General features: G+C 39.0%; 1 protein-coding gene across 1 annotated transcript in view; it reads right to left on the bottom strand.

The window, feature by feature from the left end:
* Positions 1-851: 851 nt before the first annotated feature.
* The window catches only part of LOC137030980 (A disintegrin and metalloproteinase with thrombospondin motifs 7), a 90,597-nt gene continuing 73,048 nt past the window's right edge, over positions 852-18,400 (bottom strand). The window contains exon 24 of the mRNA XM_067401526.1: positions 852-3,202. Coding sequence (XP_067257627.1) covers positions 3,054-3,202 — 149 coding nt within the window. The 3' untranslated portion in view covers positions 852-3,053. The remainder of the gene's footprint in view (positions 3,203-18,400) is intronic.

Raw genomic sequence — 18,400 nt, 5'->3', positions numbered from 1 at the left:
GAGTGTTCTGGAATCGTGCACAGAAATCAGCAACGACTATTTTTGTTTTTGTAATGTTCTGAGTAGTTTTTAATAATATTTTAAATTATACATTTTAAATTTGCATTTAGAGTAATGTTCAGTTTGCTTAATAATAACATTTATTTTAAAGTTAATTTTCATGCATATTTATACACACAATATCCTGGGGACAGAAATGTCACCCATTCGGTGGAATGGCTCGCAAATGGAAACACACAATATATTTATTGAAGTCTCGTAATCACTGCTATAAAAGTTTACCCAACGTCCAACGGTGACGACTTCTGCTTCCGAGAAACCCGGAAATATGTGAAAAGGGTCTATTACAAGCATGCAACGTCATTACGTTGTCAATAAGTAAGTCATGAATTTGTCATACCGCCCAAAACTTATATTAAGTAAAGTGAAATGGTAAAAATTGGGTTGTTGGGAAAATGTGTGTCACATGGCTAAACCAGTTGAGAACATGAATCATGAAATCTACTGAGACCACAAGTACTGGATTTCATTTGAAACTTGATTTTGTACCAAAACAGTCCTCTTGCTAAACAGCATGACCTTTAAAGGAATGGATCCAAAATTAGATGAAAAGCTGTAGTTTGTTACGGCACATTAAGGCTTACATTTCTACTCTGACTCATAAGATTAATTCATTTTAAAATTATAATTTAAGGAAATTTGGACATAATTTACATCAAACATTTTCCTTTTAAATGAACTTTTTTTTTTTTTTTTTCTTGTGAATAAAATAAGTTCCTCACATCATTTCATTTACAAAATCTATTTAATAAAGTACAAAAAACAAAGGTGTTACAGAAGAGCAATATGAATATTTAATTTGACAATGGCACTTTCCCCAAAATAAAATAATGTAAAAAAAGATAGACAATATTAAGTAAAAAAAAACAAAAATCTTATGTAAACCAGAAAATGTTATACTGAACAGTCCTGAAACATCAGTTAGCAAAGCACAGGCCTAAACAAACACTTAATAAAAACAACATTACAAATCAATTCAAATTTCTCAGTGCAACTTGAAAAACAAAACATGTTGCATTTGTCGTTTTGATGTTTATCAGTTGATAGTAATGCAGCGCAGGCCTCTCGTCTGAATCATTCGGGCAAAACAACAAGAACAAATTATTTAGACGGCACATACATCCCTTGGTCCTTGGATGAACGAGTGATGAAAGTAAAGTAGGTGTCAATTGTCATGCAGAGATGGCATATTAGATGCAAATGTTTTACCGCAGTGCAGCTGCATTTATTTATTTACATAAATGATACCTGAAAGGTCATAAAGCAAAAACTTCTATTTTAGTTTTGGTTTTAATTCAATAATAACCTGTCTAGAAAGATGTGACGTGTAGGCTATAATAAGGCTATAGGCAGTTAAAAAATAAGTATAAGTAGGATTCAAATACTGTACATCTGAGGCAACTAATCGACATGTATGTGAAATTTTAAAAGCATCCCATTGACATAGGATGTGCAGCACAGTTCATACAACATGCAGCTTAAGATGCGGTCACCTTAAGACTAAATGCACAGTTAGTGGTCATGTATTATATATATAAAAAAAAGGCATACTAAACATTTACTTCATGTAATATTACATGTACCTGACAAAAATCTTGACAGATTTGTTTTAAACTAATGTCTCTAAGCTTACAATACTGTAAGGCAAATTACTGCATTAAAAATAAATCATTATAATTTAATAAAGCAGACATTAAGCTTTTCTATCATGTATGTTAGAGCTGCACGGTTCTGGATAAATTAAGAACTACGTTTCTTGTTGTTGTTGTTGTTGTTTAAAGTAGACATCACAATTCTTCCATGATATAACGTTATTTACAAGACGTTCTGACAAAATATTTAATTAACTAGAATTAAGTTGGGTTGCGTGAATGATTCAATGGCTCACTCATAAAGACTTCACTTGTCTTGTTTCTGGATGAATGAGCATTTTTGAACGAATTTTTAAAAGTCACTTGTTGCCACCTACTGGCATAATGATGTAACTGATACAATCTTTATTTGAAGCGTCAAGTTACTTTCAAAAAGGGATTTGCTCTATTTTGATCGCTACCGTAGACATCAGTGTTTATATCAAAACTATAAACTTATCCCAGTAGTTCTGTGGTAATTTGAATTATTCTAAGATATTCGCCAAGTCTGCGGAATTGGGCTACTTTAACAATGTTGCCACGGATTGTTTTTCATGTCGCAACGCAGGTTGAAGCGACCCCAAATAACATGATATTTAGCCCCTGGAATGAATCGAGATTGCAATCTTTTAACGATTAATTGTGAAGCTCTAATGAATGCATTTTGAAAAATGGTGCACTGAATTATTTAGTGTATATGTTTATTCATCCAAAAGAGTAATACAGACATAAAATTAAGATACTATAAATATTGTCTTTAGAATTCAAGTACCAGCCAACTCTAGACTGATTGAGGAGCTCAGCGCTCGCTACCTTTAGCACCAGTTTATGTTGCAGCACCAGGTACTTCTTTACTGGTTTTATATTTGATTTGCAATCAGCTGCAATAAATAGAAACATCAACAAGCTCAACTTGCAGTTAAGTGGAATTGCTCGCTAGCGTGGTGGTTATATGTGGTTCAATGAAAAAAATTGTGTGATAAACAGGAATAAAATTACAAATAACTGAACTGCAGTCTTGGCAGAGTTAAAAGATATGATTAAAACAGCCACATTATGAATAGACTTGTTCCATTAATTGCCAATTAGTAAAGAAATCTTAATTACCATAGTCACTATAGTGAGATGGCAAGATGGTCCACTCTACCTGCTTTACTACCACTTATCTGAGATGATGGACGGAAATAAGCACCACTTTTTCTGTGTTAAAGGTGTAGGGACAAAGTGGCTCCCTGATTAACTGTTGGACAATGGCATCACCTTGACCAAACCAGACCGAAAGTCTGTCCAAACAATGGAGTATTTGTGTTATAATCTTGTGTTTCCTGGCTTACAACAGTCATTCTGCAATCCCTTTGTATCTCAGCGACTTGCAGTGCGATCGCCACCCCGTGATGGGAGCCCACAGGTCTTGCAGCACTTTGCACGGACAGAAGGCACCTGACATCGACCGAGCCATTGGAGGGTCTGACAGAAGCGGAATGTCAAAAGGTCCCGTAAACACAACTGACCTGAAAGACACAGACAGAGAACAAACATGAGAGACAGTGCATTTAGGACAACTCTCTCGAGGTGAGAGCACTTCGCCACCTGCACGGCATACATGCGCTAGTGCCTTCACACATCAGGGTATTTGCCCTCAAGCCAGGCAACACATTACTGAAACACAAACACCTTGAGAGTAGCAACAACAACAAAAATCACGGTCATCACTGATGCTGTGAATACCTGGAATAAAATCAAGCATTTCATTAAATAAAAGCATAATGGCTGCACATAATTAAGGATCACTTGAAATGGACCCTTTTCGCATTTCTAGGCTTCTCAGAAGCAGAAGACGTCATGGTTGGGTAAACTTCTATAGTGGTGAATGGAAACTAGCCTACAACAAAGAGAATTTTTGCATTCCCATTTGCCTCAATGGAGTGCATTAAGACCTCAATATACTTCAAAAGAAATCAAAGAATGAACTGGTGTGAAAATTTCGAACAAAATCAGGCCAAAACAAAGTTTTTTTACAAAGTTCAAAACAGCTTGCCAAAGCGAAATTTCTGGAAATGTTTGCTCTGGCTGGTAAAACCTTCAAAACTTAAATTTTTAACATTTAATTAGAATTAGAGCTTTCGCAGCTCTAACTTTAAAATTACATTTTTCCCGGACGAGCCCCCAATTAGGTTACAGCCACTGCCATAACACAAGAGAAGGAGGACACATTGGCTCGGTCAAATAGGCGAATTTATTGAAATAGAACAAAATATAATAATAAGTAGGAGAAATTAGACAGGAAAATAAAGGGATAAACACAAAAGAGAGCGCAGCTCCATCTCGGGACGGCCACTCAAGTTCCGCCGCTGAAGTGTGGCAACTTGACTTCCTTTAAGCACAGGATAATAGTCCACAGGTGTAAGGAATCTGCTAAATAGGACAAAATGTAAATGACGCTTAGAGGGCAGGCAGATACATACATGTAACAGTAATGTTGCTGCTTGAGCATAAGCAGTATCTGCAAAGTTACAGCACTGAAAGTTCAATGTAAACGGAGATATTGTCTTTTAAAGTTATGGCAGTTTAATGCCTACAAAAACGACCAGTTTGGATTACAATGAGCTTCTTCCCGGGTTGGTGACATCATAAACCCCGCAAAACACGCCCCCGGGAACACGCAACAAAGTGGGCGAGGCCATGTCGCGCAGCATAAATGAAAGCGGAAGAGTTGTGTACACCGGATGCATCAAAAGATAATAGAACCCATTATAATCTGTGATATTTTCTACCCTGGATGTGCTGCTGAAGACAGCTTCCAGAGTCTACACAAGTTCAATGCTGGATTTGCACAAAGGCTATTACTGAAAGACGAAGCAGTTCCCACTTTAAAAGCAGTAGCTGCTGTTTATCGCTCCAAACTATAAGTACGTTTTATTGTTTGTACAAGTCTTTTAAACTTATAGTTCTGTTGCCATTTTTGGTTGCATCAAGAACGTAAACAAAGACCAACACGTTTTTGCTTCGCTAGCCAGTTTACTAAATTCTAGTGCAAATTCTAAAGCAATATATTGTAAAAAGACCTATAGGTAAAAAGTAAGATACAGGAATTGAGCGAGTTTGACAAGGCCCAAATTGTGATGGCTAGACGGGTCAGAGCATCTCCAAAACTGCAGCTCTTGTGGGGTGTTCCCGGTCTGCAGTGGCCAGTATCTATCAAAAGTGGTCTAAGGAAGGAACAGTTGTGAACCGGTGACAGGGTCATGGGCGGCCGAGGCTAGTCGTTTCCATAGATCCATGTGAACTGGAATCATTTTGATAATGTTTTATCTATACATAGGGAAAGGAAAGGGAAGGAGCCCTTCGCAGGGGATAGTTTAGTTGACACTTCAGGGCTGCTTTGTCATCTTGTCTAGGTGCAGGTCCTTCATCTCATCTAAATACGGCCTGGATCTGGCAGAATACGCTAAACCTCGGAATAAACAGAGGGAGACTAATATTAGCGCAGACAAAGAGTGTGCCTGCTTCCTGAACAATGCTAGGAAGACTGTTCCAAAGTTTAGGTGCTAAAAAGGAAAAGTATCTACCGCCTGTGGTTGATTTTGATATTATAGGCATTATCAACTGGCCAGAATTTTGAGATCGCAATAGACGTGAAGGACTATAATGTGTTAAGAGCTTGCATGAGTACTGAGCTAAACCATTTAGTGCTTTGTAAGTAATTACAAAGATTTTAAAATGTATACAATGTTTAATAAGAAGGCCAATGCAGTGTTGACAGAACTGGGCTAATATGATCATACTTCCTGGTTCTAGTTAGAACTCTAGCTGCTAAGGGTTTGTTTATTAGGCGTGCAGGGCAACCACCCAGTAGAGCATTACAGTAATGTAGCCTTGAGGTCTGTGAATGGCCGGGTGTGTGCGTCGCTTACCTGGGGCACAAAGCAAAAATGGTTCAGGAATGGTTTGAGGAGCACAACAACAAGTTTGAGGTGTTGACTTGGCCTCCAATTTCCCCAGATCTCAATCCAATCGAGCATCTGTGGGATGTGCTGACCATACAAGTCCGATCCGTTGAGGCTCCACCTCACAACTTACAGGACTTAAAGGACCTGCTGTTAACATCTTGGTGTCAGATACCACAGCACACCTTCGGGGGACTAGTGGAGTCCATGCCTCGATGGGTCAGGGCTGTTTTATCAGCAAAAGTGGGACCAACGCAATATTGGGAAGGTGGTCATAATGTTATGTATGATTGGTGTAAATAAACGTGACATTTTTTGCTGGAGAGCCGAACTGCAGAACTGGTGCAAACATAATAAATAACAGTAAAATAAAAAATAAATAAATGTGGCATTATCTAGGTTCTTTTGACCAGCATTTTTGTTTCTGGGCCCTTTAAAGCACCACTACATATATGTTTTGTTTTTTTTTCCCCTAAAGACAGTGAAAACGTAATAGGTTCACTCCTGACAGCAGGCAGTAAATCACACTCTGTTTACTGACTTTAAAAGAACAATAAATACAAAGGTAGGAGATGGCAAAATAAATTGGAGGAAGGTAAAATGAGGTGAAGGTGAGCATGCTGATGAATTTGGATGAGGAGCAGCACACTGACAAACCCTTTACACAGTATAAATTCACTCCTGTTATTCTATCGCAGTGGATTCCAAACTGGTGGCATGGGGTTATAAAAATGTGCAGCAAGGCTAAGGGATAGTGTACAGTCAAGTCAAGTCAAGTCACCTTTATTTATATAGCTCTTTTTACAATGCAGTCAGCAGATTGTTATACAAAAGAAGCATCTTCAGAGTGATAAAGACCCCACTGCTAAATGATCCCACTTATTATGCAGCTAAATGTCACATAAGAAAATAATTGAACACAAATTTTTTGTCATATATTTTTACCTCAAGATGACATCCATTTGATCAGCCTGTTATCAGTTGTAGTGGTTGTTGTGTGGAATAAGAGAATGCTAGATGGTGCGATGGAAGAATCAGAATGGAAAATCAGAAGAATCAGGAATTACAGGGAGGCGTGTAGAAACATAAATGAATGTTGCATGGTTCTGCACCAAGCATGAAGTTTGAGAAAAGACTGCCCATGCAAGGTAAATGTAAAGCAGGCGAGGAATCTACTTTAAATGTCGCATTAGTGACATTAAATGTGGGCCGGATCTGAGCCGACATTATGTTGCTGTCAGGGCAGCCAAAAGTCAAGAAAACATGACAAGGCATATCTCAAACTCAGATGCACCAGCACAATGGTGGGTAATGAAGAGAGACCACAGTGTGTTACAGTATGTGCCTCAAAATATTCGCTTCTGACAGTGTGATGTCCAACAAGTTAAGATACCACTTAGAGCCTTCACATCACAAAATGCTATATATTACCATGATGGCCATAAAAATATATATATATATATATATTCTTTTACCTTTGTTGGGCATGTTTTTGAGTGCATTCCACAAGTCAAGAAATATTTTCTTTCTGAATACCAGTTAAAAGACATCATGTGTGCCAGTAAAAGGCTGATTAAAAGCATACTTTAAATGCCTGGTATTTAGCCTTGTTTAAAATAGTGATAAGACCAAAAACGCTTAGAGGAGAGATCGAAAACAAAGAAGGGTTTACAAGTAAAAATTTACAGAGAAAAGAGTTGCAGACAGCCACACTAAATGGATTTTCTGGTCATTTCCACTGGATAGACCTCAACAGAAGGAGTCATTCACGTCTCAGCACGACAGCATCTCCTCACGCTCCTAGATCACACAGTGTGTTGACATCGGTGGGGTCAGGGGCCTCAGCTGCAGTGGGATCACACACTGAGCCCCCCTCACCAGACTTCGCCTTCCCACACTGCCACTCTTCACAGGCTCGGAGTGGGAGGAGCAACGAACACAGCTTTTTAGGACAAATAAAGGGAAAAAACTGAAGGAAACTGCCGTTCCGTCAGCAAAACCCAGTTGCAAAAGAAATCTTTTGCCATAGTGTCCCATTTTTACCATAATGTTGTTTAAACAGTAGACAAAGTATGATACAGAACATTTATTACAAGCATACAGTTATTAGCCGAGTTCAGTATGTGATTCAGTGCAAATTTTGCATCTCACAAAAAGCAGTTCATAAATAGTTAATTGTGCAGTAAAAGAAAAGGTTAGCTTCTCGCATACACCTGCAAAGCTTCCTAGTTTTTGCTGTGTCTCTGCTCGCAAACACCTCATTACCCGCCTGTGAAAGCTGTCATGTTCTGTCAGCTCAAAGTAAGTTAAAGCCCACAATTCGCATAGTCTGCTCATCTATGACCCTGTCATTCAGAGTTCATTCAGTCACAGGTTATGTATGATTCACAGCACACATTGGAAATACAAAAGAGATTCAGTGCCAAGTGAAGCTGCAGAACAAATCAATGAGCAGCTACTAAAAGCAGTGAATTAACAGTAATGATTTATTAAAAAAAGAGGGCCTAATAACACAACACCCTATTCACGCCAGGCATCATAAATGTGTACATCTCCGTGATGATGCAAATGTCAGCCAGTTATTGTAATTTGGCTGCACTTAATGCATCTAAAAAAAAAACACAAAACAGGAGCTAGCTAAAATTGTTTTGATGGTTGCTATGTAAAAGGCGATGGATGGATGGATGGATGGATGGATGGATGGATGGTCGGTTGAATGGATGTTTGGTCGGTTGGTTGGATGGATGGATGGATGGATGGATGGACAGACGGACGGATGGTCGGTTGGATGAATGAATGGTTAAATGGTTGGTTGGTTGAATGGATGGTTGGTTGGTTGGATGGATGGCTGGACGGATGGATGGACAGATGTATGGATGGATGGTTGGATGAATGGTTGAATGGATGGTTGGTTGGTTGGTTGGTTGGATGGATGGACAGATGGATGGTTGGATGTTGGATGAATGGATAGATGGATGATTGGTTTTCCCAAACTACTGTAAGCTGATGTAATTCTGCTTAGAGGGAGTTACGTTTATATGTGTGGCCTGAACCACCAGAAGCAAATGTGTCTTGGAGGGTATTTAAATTTAAAATGTTTATATATTTAAATACGTTTAAAGGTGCCATAGAATGGAAAATTAAATTGACCTTGGCATAGTTGAATAACAAGAGTTCACTACATGGAAATGACATACAGTGAGTTGTTTCCTCCTTCTTGTGTAAATCTCATTTGTTTAAAAGACCTCCGAAGAACAGGCGAATCTCAACATAACACTGACTGTTATGTAACAGTTGGGATCATTAATATGTACGCCCCCAATATTTGCATATGCCAGCCCATGTTCAAGGCATTAGACAAGGCAGTATTAACATTTGGATCTGTGCACAGCTGAATCATCAGACTAGGTAAGCAAGCAAGAACAATAGCGAACAATGGCAAATGGAGCAATAATAACTGACATGATCCATGATATCATGATATTTTTAGTGATATTTGTATATTGTCTTTCTTAATGTTTTGTTAGCATGTTGCTAATGTACTGTTAAATGTGGTTAAAGTCACGATCATTTCTTACTGTATTCACGGAGACAAGAGCCGTCGCTATTTTCATTTTTAAACACTTGCAGTCTGTATAATGCATAAACACAACTTCATTCTTTATAAATCTCTCCAACGGTGTAGCATGAGGGTTATATTAGCTGTGTAAACTTTGTTTATGCAATGTATATAGAGTCGAGAGCTCGGGGGCGGGGAGCACAAGCAATTAAAGGGGCCGCAGCCTGAATTGGCGCATTTCTAATGATGCCCCAAAAAAGGCAGTTAAAAAAATTAATTAAAAAAAATCTATGGGGTATTTTGAGCTGAAACTTCACAGACACATTCAGGGGACACCTTAGACTTATATTACATCTTGTAAAAAAACATTCTAGGGCACCTTTAAAGTATATAACGTATTAATATTTAAATAATTATTTATTCTTTTTTATGTTATTTGTTCTTTTTTTAATAAAACAAGTCTCTTATTCTCACCAAGGCTTCATGAATTGAATTAAAGATATAATCAGTGTTAAGTATTCATAATCATGAATGAACATTAACCTCTAATTACAACTCAATCATTATAAAGAATAGTGTGTTTAAGATAATGAAAGACTTGCACATTCCATCACACACACATGCACAAGCACACGCACACACACACACTTCCTGTATTTACATGATTTATTCCACACAGAGAAGCAGACCAAATCCCGTGACACACAGTGGCCTTCGGCTGGGAGAGGGCTCATTAATCCGGTCTGAACTCACCCCACCTCCCCAACATCCTGTAAGAGCTGCTTTAAACAATGCTGAGGAGTCTAAGTGATACAGGAAATGTAGTTTGTGTTTATTTTTGGTCGCTCATTCTGTCCTTAAACCAAATGAGCAGACAGTAGGCAATGAAAACTCAGAAGAGTTGAGAACAAATGAGGCTGTTCTCATGGAAGCTACTGTAAATCACATAATTGTTCAATCACGGATTTTCCCCAAACTTTAACAGAATTGGTTCATTTAGTTCTTTAATGCAGGTTTCTCATGTTATTATGTAGAGTCAAGAAAATATGAGTCTTTGTAATCTTCCATCAATAATTTCCTCTGCTGCTGAAACATTACTTGTCACCTTCATGTTGATCTACTTTTTTTGACATTAATATGCTTTTTTGATACAGCAATTTTGTGAAATGGGCAGAACAACCCATAGGAAAGAAAAGAAAACTGCAAATAAGATCTCTTCAATTTCAAAGAAACAGTCGGAGGCCAAAAACAGACAAAAACATTGTATGCAATTACTTTATTATCTCTTTTATATTTAACAATGATATCTCATATTTCACTCTTATTAGTCTATTTAAACACATTCTATCTTTTTAATCAGAACTATTGCTAACAGCATTCAGTCATCATCACTGTCTCAGCACCTCAGCTAAAATGAAATGATAATACAACCGCCAGTAGGTGGCAGCAAATCTTTGTCTTAACGAGTGAGTCATTGAATAATTCAGTCAAAAGATTCATTCAAAACAGCTGATTCATTCAGGGACAAACCAAGTGACTGTCTTAGTAAGTGAGTCTGTGAGTCATTCATTAGACCGCTTCATTAAAAAACGCGGATTCATTCAGTAACGAAACTGAAACTGTATTGTTTGGAGACACACAATGGCTCTACTGTTTGGAGCTAGCCTATTTTCATTGTCAAAATAGAGGAAAAACAGACAATGCTGACAATATTGTGTCTAAAATGTAAGCTACTTAATATTAACTTTATTGAACTGTTGTATAAGATCAATATCGCATTTTCAAACGTGCTGATATTCGGGAAATCGCATGGTATTGCTTATAAATATTAGAAACAAGAACTTAGAGACATTTTTTGCACCATATCTAGGTTTTTTAAATTTATTTTTTTAATATTATTTTTACTAAAGCTTAAAGAACGGTCTCAGAACTCTGGCTAACGTTCTGGCAAAGTTCTCTCAAAGTTATGAACAAACATTCCTCCAATAATTTTCAAAGTTATCTGGTCTTTAATAATGTTCTCAAAACATTACCACAAAAAAATTATTTATACATGGTTCTTGGAACATTTTATCCTAAAACATTTAGTCGTACGTTCATCTAATGTTTTTTTTAAATGTTATACTTGTTACTTTTGAATGTTCTCTGAACATTCTGAAACATTTCCATAATGCTTGCAAAATTGTAAAATGGAATGTTAACGCACAATCAAGTTTTATTTTTTTAAAACATTTAAAAAACTGTATGTTTTGACCAATACAGTTTTGAGCAATATGTTAACACAACAGTTTAAAGATGTACTGTGCCACAGGGTTAACTTGTTTTATAACAGCCGTCATTAAACTGTGCAAGCAAGTAACAGCTGACTTCAGTTGAAATGCCATGAAATACACTTGTGATCTATTTGGACAGAATTCAATCCAAACACTTATGCAAGACCTCTCTCAATATTCAAAACACTGTCAGTGAGGGGATCTCATCTGCAGCATGCCTTGCCAAAAGCGGTTATTATCTAAGGCAAAGGAAAAAACAGTACTATTAATAGCCCTTAGGGACACCATTTTTTACAAATGTAGAGTGGGGAAGTCCACATTCAGAGAGTATTCTTCACCAGAAGGCATCCAGGATGGAAAATTAATGAAGCAAAAGCTCCAGTATCACAAAATCACAAGTCTGTAAAACGCTCCAGCTGACACTATGACAATTTGAGCCAAAAGGATCAGGTTTTTGGTAGCTGGTCAAGAAGCTGATTAATTCACAATCCAACACCAACAAACAAAGAAAGGAGATCCCATTCAGAGGACTGTTGAAGTCAAGTATTACAGGGCCGGAAGTCTGAATCTAGTGTAAAGTACCAACCAAACAAATCATTAAAAAATGAGGACAAAGGGAAAATAAGGTAGTATCACATAGCAAATTTAAGCCAGTTTTTGCCACTTTTTGTGTGTAGTATGCCTCAGACCATAAGTGAAGGGACTGTGGGTGGTAGGGTGACCACCTGCGGGACAGTCACGAAATTGGGAGCTTTGTCAGCAGTGTCCCACTTTTCAATTATGTCTGTATTATTTTTTCTTCCCTGAAATTACAATAGCACATTAAGAAATATGAAAATAAAAATTTCAACTGCTGGTTAAAAATCCATGTGCGGCCATCATGTTCTAGCTAGAGTGGCGAAAATAACCAACCAACGCAATTATACGGACTGATTTTTCTGTTGGTGATGACTTGACGGAACAAAGGAATCAATGTGGACCTCATCAAAAGTTAAATACAGCTACACCAGCAAGGACGTGCTCTAGACAAATATTGGATAAGAACATCCTGATCAAAACTGCCAGATCCAACAAACCAACCATCCAACCAACCAACCAACCAACCAACCAACCAACCAACCATCCAAACAACCATCCAACCAACCATCCAACCACCCATCCAACCAACCAACCATCCAACCATCCAAACAACCATCCAACCAACCATCCAACCACCCATCCAACTACCCAACCAACCACCCAAATACCCGCACACCCACCCACCCACCCAACCAACCACCCAACCATCCAACCACACATCCAACTACCCATCCAACTACCCAACCACCCATCCAACCACCCAACCACCCAACCAACCGACCACCCATCCAACCACCCAACCAAACACCCATCCAACCACCCAACCATCCAACCACCCAACCATCCAACCACCCAACCATCCAACCACCCATCCAACCAACCACCCAACCAACCACCCAACCATCCAACCAACCAACCAACCACCCAACCAACCAACCACCCAACCACCCAACCACCCAACCAACCAACCAACCAACCAACCAACCAACCAACCAACCAACCAACCAACCAACCAACCAACCAAACACCCATCCAACCACCCAACCATCCAACCACCCATCCAACCACCCAACCATCCAACCACCCATCCAACCACCCAACCAACCATCCAACCACCCATCCAACCACCCAACCAACCATCCAACCACCCATCCAACCACCCAACCAACCACCCAACCAACCAACCACCCAACCAACCACCCATCCAACCACCCAACCAACCACCCAACCACCCATCCAACCATCCAACCACCCAACCAAACACCCATCCAACCACCCAACCATCCAACCACCCATCCAACCACCCAACCATCCAACCACCCAACCATCCAACCACCCAACCATCCAACCACCCAACCATCCAACCACCCAACCATCCAACCAACCAACCAACCAACCAACCAACCAACCAACCAACCAACCAACCAACCAACCAACCAACCAACCAACCAACCAACCACCCATCCAAACAACCAACCACCCAAACAACCAACCACCCATCCAAACAACCAACCACCCAACCAACCACCCATCCAAACAACCAACCACCCAACCAACCAACCAACCAACCAACCACCCAACCAACCAACCAACCAACCAACCAACCACCCAACCAACCAACCAACCAACCAACCAACCAACCAACCAACCAACCAACCAACCAACCAACCAACCAACCAACCAACCAACCAACCACCCAACCAACCACCCAACCAACCAACCACCCATCCAACCAACCAACCAACCACCCATCCAACCACCCAACCACCCAACCAACCAACCACCCAACCACCCAACCAACCAACCAACCAACCAACCAACCAACCCACCCACCCACCCACCCACCCACCCACCCACCCACCAACCAACCAACCAACCAACCAACCAACCAACCACCCACCCAACCAACCAACCACCCAACCAACCACCCACCCAACCACCCAACCAACCACCCACCCACCCAACCACCCATCCACCCAACCACCCATCCACCCAACCAACCACCCAACCAACCAACCAACCAACCAACCAACCAACCAACCAACCAACCAACCAACCAACCAACCAACCAACCAACCAACCAACCAACCAACCAACCAGCATCGTTGATGAACCATGCTCGTAAGTCCCATTGAATTCTATTGGTGACGACGGGACGTGCGACCATAGTTCGCTTCGGGAAACGCGTCCCTGGACGGCAAGGGCAGTGACTGTAACATCAAGCATATTTTGCAGTATTAAACATGTATTTATACTGATTTCATCAGGCTCTGAAAATTCTTCAAAAAGAACACAAAGAATGGCCTTCTCAGCTGCCATAGTTGCAACCCTTGCATCATCAGAACGGGGTGTTCAACCCACGTTTTGTCAGGGCTGAACGCAGCCCTGGTATAAGACACATTTTTTTTATATATCCAATCACAAGTGAACAACGCTAAATACGTGTGTAAACAAGGTCAAATAAGTTTTGAGCTTTTCAATCTTTGAACTTTCAATCACTTCTAAAAGTAGTGGAAAACACATTCAACCGCATTGCTTTCTTAGTTTAGCGCTCATGTGGGTTAATGCGTTCAAACAGCCACAAAAGACCGTCTGCTCTCCGCCTACTGACCTAATACAAAATTACTGTGGGACGTGTTGTAAAAAAAGGGCTACAAAACACACAGATAATACAGCTGCTTTCTTTAGCCTTTTCATTCGCTTCCTTTCCCGATTGCTCGTAATCTGTGCAACACGGGTTTGTTCAGTTAATAAAATTTGTGCGTCACTTATGGCATTTCCGAGGTAGTGATGCAGAGTGTGACGAAATAAGAGGGACGTCTCTAGCGGAAATCAGAGCAAAAGTAGTCACAGGAGACACATTTAAAAAACATTTTAATACCAGTTGGAAACAAGACCCTAGTCTTGTAATACAGTTTGTACTTGAAGAAGACAAAAAAAAAAAGTTACAAAAAGCTTAATGATTATTAGCTTAATTATGAAATTCTCCACACTATGAAAGTTAAGATTCAAGGTCTGACACAAAACATCATCTTGAGCCGTGAAAAGTCTGTATGGATTAAAATAAATAATACATCAAGTCTTAATGATTACCGAGGAGGTGAAAGCTGAGGTGTTTCTTCTAGAAAATGTTTGTGCACAGCATGGTGGCATAATTATTTTTTGAAGTCTCCTAGTGACCTGCACTGGGGTGAAAAAATATGAACAAACATTGCTTTTCCCAAAACTAATCAAATGTGGGTGGATTTCCTGGATAATTTCTTTCAAAAGGTAAGGAATTAAACACATACACCCCCAAACCGCTCATCACGAATCACATTTTAATTAGCACACTGAGCCAAAGCAATTTTCTCAGCACTAGCACATAACAGGCCTGGCGGTACATTTCAAAGTAATGATGATGCTAATTAAAGGCTGTGAGACAGGTGAGCTGAATTACTTGAAGAAAGAAAGAAGTGACTGGAATTCTTCACAGGGATATGAAGGAGTAAATATTAAGGCAGGGAGCATTTTCTTACTTGAATTTTCCAATTTGGTTATAAGTGCTATCTGTGAACCTCAAATTAATGACAATATTTTGAATAATGTAAATTCGGCTAAAAACTCAACAACGCCTATAGGTTTAAAACATTGTTTAAATAGAAAACATGTCACATTACTAGGGCTGAGTATTGTTTGAATATTCCAATAAGGTAAAAATCACATTAAAACTCCCACACAGTAACTGATAAGATTGTAATCGATTTTTGATTCCCAACCCTACACATTACAGAAGTAAAATGGGTTGTGAATACTATTTCATCTTAACTCTAAACTAAGATCATAGACTAAAAAAAAGCTAAGCTTTTAGCTAAGATTCTTTAAGCTGTTAGCTTTTGTCTTATTGGTCTGAAACTACAACTCCTGTTCATGTGAAAGGCCTGTGTGTCGTTCTCTTTATATATCAGAATAATCATTGTCTGGTGTGTTGCACACAGCTTTCTTCTTTTCCCAGTGGCCCATGACAAAAGAGCAGCTTTGAAGAAGGATTCAGGGGTCCGTAAATGGCACAGATATTCTGTCCAATCCTTCAGCAACCAGCAATAATCAAGTCAAACCAATCTAAAGGTGCAGCACTTTATAGAACTTTAAATAGCAAACAAAAAGTGGATCTCTTTCTCTCTCTCTCTCTCTCTCTCTCTCTCTGTTTGTCGGAGTGCATGCTGGGAGTGAACGGAGTGTGGTGAGGGTGAGTGCGTTTGTAGCTGTGTGCTAAAAACTTTTCTATCTTCTATCTTTTTTATGTATGTATGTGTGTTTGTCTTTTATGTGTTGAATTGTTTGGCCGTTTGATATTTAGAGGTGTTTGCGTCTGCTACCAGCGTTATGCTGGGAGGCATGACGAACCAAAACACTATGAGTTTTGATAATTTAACCCGGAGTGAAGGTGGAGTCTAGAATCAGTGTAGAACAGTGTTGTTTAGCGGTGGGAGAGATCGTGGGACATGATAATATTGTGTCGGCATCGCGGATGAACAGTGCAATTGTTCTTTTCTTTAAATCCGTTGAAAAGGCAAATGACATTGTGCAAAGCGGCGTAGTGTTGAATGGTTCACTCGTGCCTGTTTTGCCTTTGAGTAGCCCGTCTAAGAAAGTTATACTGTCTAACGTACCTCCGTTTATTAAAGACGAGGTGTTGGTGCAAGAATTATCTCGTTATGGCAAACCGGTATCCCCTATTAAGAAAATCCCTCTCGGGTGCAAGTCACCATTGGTAAAACATCTAGTCTCGTTTAGAAGACAAGTTTTTATGGTGCTGAAAAATTGAATTGATGACATCGATCTTGTTTTCAAGTTCAAAATTGATGGGTTCGACTACACAGTGTTTGCAACATCTGATACCACAATTAAATGTTGGACATCTTGTTCGTGATTGTCCTAATAAAACGGGCAGTGCAGGTACGAGTACAAACTCAGAAGTAGTTTCTGCTGCTGTCCCGGTTGAGATCGCGAGGAACGCGGAAATTGTTGGTAGGCCTACGTCTGTAGTAGAAGCCGCTGAAAACGAGTCGGTTGTAGTTGTAGCTACTGAGATTGAAATTGATACAACAGAGACTGGTAAGTCTAATAAAAATGACACACTGTTGATGTCCGATGAAAAGGTTGAATTTTCTGGAAATGTTTGCGTGGTAGATGCTGATGAAATGAGTGTTGAGGACAATGATTTTGAATTTGAGAAGGAAGCAGAATCTGTTTTTAAGATCCCAGTTAAAAGAAAGAAGAAAAGCTGTGGAAAGGCTATTAAACAAGTCAAGAAAGATGATGGTGGTAGTGAGAATGCAGGATCAGATAGTGATAGAGATTCCTCTGATTCAAATATGTCTCAGTGTTCAAATCTGTCCACTAGTTCTCAAAATGAAAACCTGATTTGTGTGTATAGAGCTGAAGACATTAGCAGATTTCTGAAAGAAACAAAGGGAATGAAAGGAGTGCAAGTTGAAGATTTCTTCCCTGATTCTAAACAATTTGTAAATGATGTGAGGTTCCTTAGGAGGGAGTTTTTCAAGGTTTACCGTTTAAGAAAAATTGTGAACAAACTCAAAAAACAAATTACCAAGGATGATGAAGTTGTCAACCTCTAAAATGTTGCCAAAAATTATTTTTTTGGCAGCTTTTCTCTCTCTCTTTTTTTTTTTTTGTTTTGTTCTGGTCTCTAAAATAATTATGACAAATTTTAAAATCGGAACTCTAAACATAAATGGTGCCAGAGATTGTCATAAAAGAATGATGTTGTTTGAATTTATTAGACAAAAGCAAATTGATATAGTGTTTCTACAGGAAACACATAGTGATTTTAAAAATGAGACCGACTGGAGAAGAGAATGGGATGGACAAATTATCTTAAGCCATAAATCCTCTATTAGCGGAGGTGTTGCTGTTTTGTTTTCAAAACATTTTTTACCTTTATCTTGTGAAGTTGATGAAGTATTTGGTGATCGGTTTTTAAAGATTAAAGTTAAATGTGAAAAAAACACTATGGTACTTATGAATTTATATGCACCTACTAAAGGAGCAGAAAGAGTTCTTTTCTTTAAAAAGGTAGATGCTGTTTTAAAAGGTTTAAATCCAGAAGAATTGTTATTTATAGGTGGAGATTTTAATGGTACTGCTAATGACAAGTTGGATAGAAATCATATAGAACCTCATGCTGCTTCTCAGAAAACAATAATACAGCTGATTGAGACTTATGATTTATGTGATATATGGAGAAGTATGAATCAAGATATTAGACAGTATACTTGGACTCATAGTACCGAAAATTCTATCTCTTTGGCACGACTTGACAGAATTTATAGTGTTCAGCATCAACGT

The sequence above is a fragment of the Chanodichthys erythropterus genome, chromosome 11, assembly GCF_024489055.1.
Source record: "Chanodichthys erythropterus isolate Z2021 chromosome 11, ASM2448905v1, whole genome shotgun sequence".
NCBI classification, from domain to species: Eukaryota; Metazoa; Chordata; class Actinopteri; order Cypriniformes; family Xenocyprididae; genus Chanodichthys; species Chanodichthys erythropterus.
This window is presented reverse-complemented; position numbering and strand designations above follow the sequence as displayed.